Source organism: Vipera ursinii (genome assembly GCF_947247035.1).
Source record: "Vipera ursinii genome assembly, chromosome: 2".
NCBI classification, from domain to species: domain Eukaryota; kingdom Metazoa; phylum Chordata; class Lepidosauria; order Squamata; family Viperidae; genus Vipera; species Vipera ursinii.
The window spans coordinates 4201269-4210707 of record NC_139513.1 but is presented as its reverse complement, the minus strand read 5'-3'; the positions used below and the strand labels follow the sequence as shown (position 1 = coordinate 4210707).

The window sequence follows — 9439 nt, the reverse complement described above, 5'->3', positions numbered from 1 at the left end:
AGCACCACAATGTCTATTGTGTCTGAAGACACAACTCTTGAGAAGACAATGTTAAACACTTTGTCAGAGAAGACAGATGGCTTTCCTTGGTTTCCTAAGAAAAAAGGAGAACAAGAAGCAAAGCAAGTCTAAAGAAAAGAAGAAATAGGGGAGACATAATAGCGGTGTTACAGTATCTGAGAGGGCTGCCACAAGCCAGAGGGGGCCAGATTGTTCACCAAATCATCAGAGGGAAAGATGAGAAACAATGGTTGGAAACTGATCAAAGAGAGAAGCAACCTGGAATTAAGGAGAAACTTCCTGACAGTGAGGACAATCAACCAGTGGAACAGTTTATCCCCAGAAATCTTGGGTGCTCCATCACTGAAGAATTTTAAGAAGAGACTAGATAGTCACTTGTCTGAGATGGTATAGGTTCTCCTGCTTGAGCAGGGGGCTGGACTAGAAGACCTCCAAGGTCACTTCCAGCTCTATTCTATCCTCGAGGCCCCAGTTTTTGACTTCGACAAGGCCTGTGGTTAGAAAAACAGCAGGGCAAAGGAGATCAGGATGATACCCAGATGTTCTGCATAGTAAAGGAAGGATATTCATTTGGGGATATATTGGACTCGGTTCCTGGTTGCATATTGATCATCTGGGCACTTGGTGCAATTCTCAGTAACTGAGAAAGGAGTATGTCTGTTATAGTCTCTCCTTTCACAATTCCAGAAAACCTCTGGATGATTGCTGATACTAAGAGACAGGAAAGCCACAGTCACTGGTGTGTGTTTGTATGTGTTTGTGTGTGAATATGTTTGTGTATCTGTATCTGGTATCTGGCAGAGTACCTGAAATTAACACAAGGCACATATCACCCACATTCTCTCTCTCTCTCTCTCTCTCTCTCTCTCTCTCTCTCTCTCTCTCTCCTCTCTCTCTCTCTCTCTCTCTCTCTCTCTCTTTCTTTCTCTCTCTCTCTCTCTCTCTCTCTCTCTCTCTCTCTCTCTCTCTCTCTCTCTCTCTCTCTCTCTCTCTCCAAGCTTAGGAGTCATAACCCCAAGTGCTACTTATGTCCATTGGGACATCTTTGTTCTTTACTTTGCACATCCTCTCAAGTTCCTCCTTCAGAACCAGGTAACTCTCTATCTTCTCATCTTCCTCCACACATGTACATATAAAACAGTTGTACTGTTGTTGAATGTCTTTACTATTTTAATGTTTGTATTGTTTATATGGCTTTTTTCTGAGACCATTTATATTTTAACTGTAAGCAAGCCAGAGTCATAAATATGAGATGACCGGCAAAATAAATTGAAAAAGAAATGAAATGCAACAATTGTTCCATTAAGAGAATATCTCAAACTAAAAAGAATTCTACTAACAGTTTTCCATGTACCATAGACATCTGCAGATGTAGTGATTTCGAGTTAATATTTCCCCAAGCCCAGGAGAGTTTTGTTAGAACTGAGCTCAAGTTCCTAATTTTATCAGATTTATGTGAGGATGATCTTCTCAGGATGGGTAACTTCTGAACAGAATACTACTTCTATTAATTGGCTAATAAAACAAGACATTGGGCCTCTTCAAGATCTGAGAAAAGATACATCATAAGATAAACAAAAAGTATCTTTTGGAATCTATTAATCCATCATTTCCACCCAATATAATTGGTCAAAGGTGAAAAGTTTATAGAGGACAATTGTGAAAAGTTTATAGAGGACAATTACCTGTTAGTTTCTGTATTACTCACTGTTGTGATTTGGCTACATCCAATGGTTACTGGCCACTGGATCTCTGCTACTAGGCACAAAAGTGAAGGGGCTGCCATTGTACAGTGTACCAAGATCATGGGTGAAGTTCTAGACAGAGGAATGGGGTTCTAAATATATTGATGTAACAAAATTATTGTCTATGGGAGCAGAGGGTGACAGAGAGAAAAGCATAAGTTGAGATTTTCAAACTGTGTTTATAAATTATGCAACATAAACTGAAAACCAACATTTGGAGGAAAGAAGGGAGGGAAAAGTGAGAGGAGTTTTCTACATACTTAAACACAAAGAAAAAAGATAAAATATATTTATTACAAATTAGTACTTTATACACTTATTTCTATTGTGTTGCAAAACAAAAATATGTCTATGTGAACACATGCTTTTTTAGGAATTTTAAAGGAGAAATAAATCACTTTGTATTATTAACTGGCATTTGAGGAGAAAACATATACAAATTAATTTCTATTTTATTTTGACATCAAATGTTCTTTTGCATTCAGGTCTGGTCTTAAAAAAATTATGTAGCCCTTGGGGATGAAGATGCAGCATAGCAGGCCAGTGCTCGAAGCCAAGATGGAGAAGATCTGCACAGCAACTGTATACTTTCCCTTGGTGCTCAGATAGGTGGGTACAAAGGAGATCCAGACGCTGCAGAAGACCAGCATGCTGAAAGTGATGAGCTTGGCTTCATTGAAAGCCCCAGGGAGATTCCTAGCCAGGAAAGCCACTGTGAAGCAGATAACAGCCAGGAAACCCATGTAACCAAGGGCAAGGTAGAACATGGCAACAGAGCCTTGATTGCATTGCAGGATTATCTCTGCTGATTGTGAGTACATGTCTGACTCAGGGAATGGAGGAGAAGTGCCCAACCAGATGCTGCAGAGGACAACTTGGACACCAGAACATGAAAGGATGATAGAATTGGCCAAGGTCTTCCCTAGCCATCTCTGTAAATTATTCCCTGGTTTTGTGGCAAAGAATGCTAATACCACAGTGACTGTTTTGGCCAAGACCGTAGAAATGGAAACTGAGAAGATGTTGCTGAAGGCTGTTTGTTGGAGAAAGCAAGTGGCTCTTCTCGGCTGGCCAATGAATAGGAATGATGTCAAGAACGAAAGCAGGAGGGAGACGAGGAGGATGTAGGAAAGGTCCCGATTGTTGGCTTTGACTATGGGAGTTTCTCTGAATTTAATGAAGATTCCCAAGATAAAAGATGTTACTAAACACAGGAACATTGCAAGAGAAGTGAGGATAATCCCCAAATTTTCTTGATAGTATAGGAAAGTTTCAGTCTTAGGTATACATTCATCTCGGTTGATGTTTGGATGCTGATCTGCTGGACATTTGGCGCACTTTTCAGCATCTGAAAAGAAAAAGATTTAAAATCTACTATCAAGCAGTTCTTTCATCAAATGTAAAGTTGGAGTGAAATTGGTGATGGTGTGTATGAATGCATTTTACATTCATTTCAACGTGTTATGCATTGTTTGGATCATAAACCATCCTTCAGAGTTGAAGGTCAAAGCACTCTGTAGACCCCTTAGCATTAATCCATGGAGAAATAGTCATTGGGACATCCAAAACTGGAGTACTTCAAGCCCAGAAAGAGGGAGAATGTTAGATTCAAGGGTCTTCTTCCAGATCTCATTTATGTGCTCATCCGTATGAATAAACTGGAGGTTGGGAAAACTCTTTTATCACATCCCACTGTGCAAATGTCAATTCCCCCCCCCACTGCTTTGATCAAGCAAACTGGAGAGTAGTTACTCTGGCTGGTGTATTCCCCTGTTTCAGGATCCAATCCTCATGGGCTCCATCGCAAGTCAAAAACTTAAAGATTAAACTGGTCCTGGTGACTGACTCAAATTGGATCCTGCAACATTATTATGGGACACATATATTTGCCTTCATTCATTTGTTTCATTATCCACCCACCCACTGTAGAAAGCAAGCACCAATAGTTTCTGTCTCCTTGGGCAACTCTTTTGAGTGATGGGGGAAAAAACAGTCTTAGTGTTAACATTCTTCCTGTGAATCCAGCTAAAAGAGGTGTTCCTTTCCCCCATTTAAACATAAGATAAAGTTCCTCATTTCTTATTAAGGATGACTATCATATTTTATCTATATCTTAAATTTGTATTTTATTACTATTTCAACTTAAATTGTATTTTAATTGCATTTTAAATTGTATTTTATCAAATTGCATTTTGGATTGCTTTTATCAAGCTTTGGTGACGGTTTGTTGCTGGAACTTTGTACTTTGATATGGTCCAAGGGCTAATCAATACAATTGTTGTTGTATTAAGGATGACAAAGGAAGGAAGGAAGGAAGGAAGGAAGGAAGGAAGGAAGGAAGGAAGGAAGGAAGGAAGGAAGGAAGAATGGATTCAGGGCTGGACATGTTTTTGGGACTGTTAAACAAGATCATCCTTCAGTATGACTATATTCAGGGAGAGAAGTAGAAGGAATAGAGGAGAAGAAAGGATTTCTCCATTTTACAGAGATACCAAGAAAAAAATCGTGGAAGTTGACCAGAAAACAAGAATGAAAAGCAAAAAATGCCACCTCTCATGAATTCCAAGGCTTCTTTGATCCCCTTGCTTTTAATATCCGGTTCCACATTTAACTTCCAGGATTATTTCTTTTCATTTATTACGGAAAAAAGAGAATATTTTTTAAAAAGTCATGTCTATCAAAACAACCTTTGACCAATGTCAGCTTCCATAAACTTCCCAAACATCTGCCCAGTTTTCAACAGTTACCCACTTTCTATGGTGGAGATGGTTCCTTCTGCACAAGGATGACAATCATAGCAGCAGATGGGCTTCCCTTCCTGAACAACCTTCATGAATCCAGGATGACAGCTTTCCACACACATAGAAGGAGGCAAGGGCTTAGGAGAGAAAAGAAGATAGAATTCTGGATAGTGAGATGGGTGGCACCTACAAAATACAATAATTACCTAGACATTTTGTTTTGTTTTGCATTATTTGATAGACTCCCTCAGTCTACCTCCCTTTCCACAGACTCATTGAATAATTTGTATGAAAATTTAAGATTATTATTCATGGCCCTCTGAATAGCCAATAAAGAAGTTCTCACTCTTGAGAGACTGATTATTCCTTTGCTTATTAATGTAAAAACCCATTGAAGGCAATCCCCACCCAACCCCAAATTGAAATACTGTGTTTGCCACATTCAGTGGGATAAAATAAATAATAGTCCCACCTTGCTCAGCATTTCCACTTGTGCGATACTTTTCTGGTCAATGTAAATTTTAAAATCCTGAGATTCTAGAGTCCCAGATTTCACTTTCTTGACAGAATTATTGGGGAAAACAATCCAGCTCACAATATCCAGGTCAGCTATAAGATTGCCTTTCTCATTCAGATATACCCCTTCTATGGAATTATTGTAAAACTGAGGGCTTTGAAGGAAGGGGTGAAGCTGGAAAGAAAGATAAATAAGAGTTTATAAGGGACATTGATCTATGCTGGGAAGGATCTGAATATTTCTGTCTCTCTGCCCAAAAAACAGGTTTTACTGTCAGATTAAAATTTGGGTAGAAAAATATCAGAATAATGATTGCAAATGACAGAAGTGAAGTATCTGGTCATGTTCTTGTTCCCACTGCTTTACCACAGCAATATTATTATATAATTCCTTTAAAGGAAAAAGGCAATTCTTTTTTCTCTGTTGATTTATTAATCTAAAAATAATTAACTTATAAAAGAAATTTTAGCCTTTGTCTTTCAAAATGAGGCTTTTTGTTATGTTTGTCTCTTGCCTTGTATCATTATTTGCACAAATAAAGTAGGAAACATCATTATTCTTCTTTTCCTGAGTTTTTCTTCAGTGGTGATATTGACCCACAACATCTATCTGCTAGTCATTCCTTTCTGAGATCGGAGAGAATTACCTGATTGCCTCTAAGAGTCTAATGTGAGACCTGAACGCGGATTCTGGTTTATACCACTTCATCAGTTGGCTGAATAAGGGCAGCTGAATAATCAAGCTATTAATGTATTTGCTTTGAAAAACATAAAAAAATATACATTGCAAAAAAAAAGGATCAAAGGAAATGGAAAAGCCTTGGTGGAGAGCCTTGGTGGAGCAGTGGGCTAATGCCTCCTTAAGTAACACCAGCTGCCTGCAATTAGTGCAGGTTCACATCCCACTAGGCTCAAGGTTGACTCAGCCTTCCATCCTTCCGAGGTAGGTAAAATGAGGACCCAGATTGTTGGGGGCAATTAAGCTGACTTTGTAATAATGCCGCTTGGTGTGTGTGTGAAAGCCCTAATAAGCAAGCATATACATAGAATGAAGGCTACTGCTAAGCTTGTAAGCCACCCTGAGTCTTCAGAGAAGGGCGGGATATAAATGGAATTAAAATAAAAAAAAATTAAAAAAAAGAAAATGAAGGAAATGGAAGATTGGAATTAGACTGGATTTAGTTTTAGGATAATTTAGTTATTATTATTTTTTCAGAATAAATAACGAAGGCAGCTGTTTATAAAAGTAATTTCCATATTTCGAAGAAAGATATCTAATGGAAAAGAAATACCTGCCAAGCTTTCAGCCTTGGAATCTCCATATTCATTTTTCTGTTCCTCACTGATCTCTTTGATGTGGATACATAAGCTGAATTTAAGGCCCTTCCAACAGCCCAGATGGTGTTGTAAATGAAGGAGCTGTCCAGGGTCAGGATCCGATCAATGTCCTCTTTTCCCAGAGCCTCCAGTTCTTCTTTCTGTATACACCGTTTCCTGATTTTCATTGAAAAGGAGTCCTTAGTGGATGAACATCTAAAGGTTTTCTCCAAAAAGTTAAGTAAGAATTCAACAAAGATATCAAAAGCATCATAACTTGCCCATTTCCTTTTCGTTATCAGAAAGGAAAATATGCCACCAATGTGTTTGAAGGAATTCCCACTAAACATAAAATTAAGACTGAAATCCCACTGTGCTGTGGTGATCCACACTTTATCTAGAACATGATCCGACAGATATGTAAATATTGCATGCATAACTAGCATTCCTATCGAGAATGAACTAGTCTCTGAATCATAAATGAAGACATTGAGATTTCTCCATTTTTTATATTCTTTTACATTGAAAGTCATATCTGCAACGTTCAGTGGAAAGCTTTGATATATAACTGCACAAATGCCATTCCTTAACATTAAAGAAGACATTGTCCTCATGAATCTCTCCCCCTGGTCATTTTCTGGAGCAAGGAGTCCAACCAATGTCCACTTGAAATGGAGGAGAATCTGGACCATCCCTGGGTACTGAACTCCTTCAGCAGGGAGCATTGGGTAGAAGAATGGAAAATAAGTTTTATCCCTTAGAATCCTAGAAGCAAAACTATAACTGATCTGAAAGAAATGGAAGATGGTATTTTAAATGTAAGAAGGAAAATGCAAGCTTTACCATTTCCGTAAAAAAAACCTGCTTTTCATTTGCAGAGGAAATCTGCATGACTCAAAACTGTCTACACAAGAAAGACACACCTGAGGGATTTTGTAGGTTCCCAATATGGTTGCAATCTGGATGGAGATGCCAGTCTCTGCCCCTTCCAGAACAGCCACTGTGTTTCTCTGCCTTCCACACCTGTAGTTGGGAACATTGGCCTCCCCATCTGAAAGCAAGTCTAGCAAAGGATCTGAAGTCATTTCTACCTTTAAGAAATTTTCATAAACATTGTAACCCAGGGTGATGTTGGGTAAGAGGTGGCCCTTCTGGTTGATGTCCTCAATAGCCAAAAGGAAGGGTATAAATTTCCAATAAAATTTGATTGATATTCTGCAGGTTACAAGCACATCAATGAAAATAACATTTAGCTTTGATTTTATGATAATACATTTTAAACAGTCACATTTTTCCCAGTTTGCAATATTCCAACTTATTGATATATAAAAAGAATAAAAGCTATAGAATATTTCAAATTACACAATATTATTTAAAAGTCACTCTCCTAGTTGGTTAAACTAGCACAAGTTCAGTTTCATATGCTGGTCTTCTAGCATTTTGTTCTACATTTGATGCCCTGCTATCTCTGTATTAATAAAACTGATTCATATGCCCAGAGAGCTTAAAGAAACTATTGTCTCTTTTATATTTTAGATATTATCAATATTTTTGGAATTGGAGTTTTGACTGATTCAAAATGGCTCTTGCATGGATGACATTCAGAAGCTGTTAAAGACCAGATTATTTTCTCCATGTGTTGGACAGAGTGAAGGTTGAGCCATTGTTGGATAGATCTTTGTTGTTTGCTTTTTGCTGTTTGGGGGAAATTACTTTCATTTTTTTCCTGTTATTTATTTTTTCTTTTAATTTAAGAGAAAGACAAAGTTTGAATTCTATAAAGAGATAAACAACTAAAGCAACCAACCAACCAATGGTTTATTTTTAAAATTGAAATTAATTTTTTGCTTCCTGGCATGAACTCGTGAATGAGAATAAGATATATTTTCTATATCTATGAATTCCTAAGTTCCTAAGTGGGATGTTTTCATCCCAGCAGTAAATTTTAATGTGGAGAAACTGTTGTGTAGCTAGTTCATTGCGCAGGAATGGAGACGAGGCAAGTGAGTTCAGCAATGGTCATGTTTATTTGCTTGCAGGATCTGAACTGAGAATTGGGCTGCAGCCTGCAGCAATTTATAGCCTGGCCCCCAGGCGGCAGCCAATAAACAACCCATTGTCACCTAGGGGCAGCCAATAGCAGCACTGGAGACGGGGAGTCTGAGTTGCTGGAGAGCCATTAGCTAGCTCCAGATTACCACGTGGTGTTACAATTGAGCCCAATACCTAACAGAAACAATAGTGGAATTATCTCTAAATGCAGAGAGAAAAAACAGCACCCCGTTATGCTTGAACCAGAGGTCCCACAGAGACCAGATCAGCTCAGGGGTGCGGTGAAAGAGAGATTTCCTTCTGTTCCTCTGAGTACAAACTCTTATCTCTCCTCATAGGACAGAATGGAAAGTGAATGGGGAAAAATATCTGAATTGGTCTTGATATTTGATAGTTTAAAGATTGAAATACGTTTCATGATTGGCAGTGTGCAATAGGGACCCCAAGGTAAAATCAGAAAATAAGTTAGCAAAGGGCACAGATCAGTTAGAGAGCTCCTTGTGTTTTTGAAGGATGGGATCTGTAGACACTTACTGAAGTGGCTCTAATGTAGTGTAGGAAAATTGACTTACATGGAGAATCTTATTGAAGGACTTCTGTTGAAGTTTAATGGTTGAAACCTAGCCTGTATTGTAGAGACTATGCCACTAACCATATAATCTCCTGGCTTGTAATGATTCTCTGGGTCCACTTCATCCTGCTGCAGAGTCAGGAGGCGTTTGGCTTTGTCCATCTCCCCAGATCCCCATGGACACAGAATCAGCAGGAAAAAAAGCAGCAGCAACATTTGACTGAGCCTTCTATGTGACACTTGCTTTTTAAGAGAGGAAAGTAAGGGGGAAAAAAACAAAGTATTTTTTTTAGACGGAAGCTTCAGATCCTGTCAGAGTCAACCAAGAGACATAAACACAGAATCTGTTTGATCTAAAGCTACCCTCAGATTCTCTTTCTCTCTCCAGAGTCTTTTATGTACCAGGCATTTCTGACACAGACACCAACCAACATTGCTTGTGGGTCTCATGTTGATATCAAAATATTTTCTGACAT

At 38.5% G+C, this 9439-nt stretch overlaps 1 protein-coding gene across 1 annotated transcript in view; it reads right to left on the bottom strand.

Moving 5' to 3' along the window:
• The window catches only part of LOC310634710 (vomeronasal type-2 receptor 26-like), a gene marked incomplete at both ends in the record, with an annotated part of 28378 nt that extends 19253 nt beyond the window's left edge, over nt 1-9125 (bottom strand). The window contains 3 exons of the mRNA XM_083353244.1: nt 4980-5198; nt 7264-7503; nt 9045-9125. Of these exons, the coding sequence (XP_083209370.1) occupies nt 4980-5198; nt 7264-7503; nt 9045-9125 (540 nt within the window). The remainder of the gene's footprint in view (nt 1-4979; nt 5199-7263; nt 7504-9044) is intronic.
• Between the last annotated feature and the right edge of the window lie 314 nt (nt 9126-9439).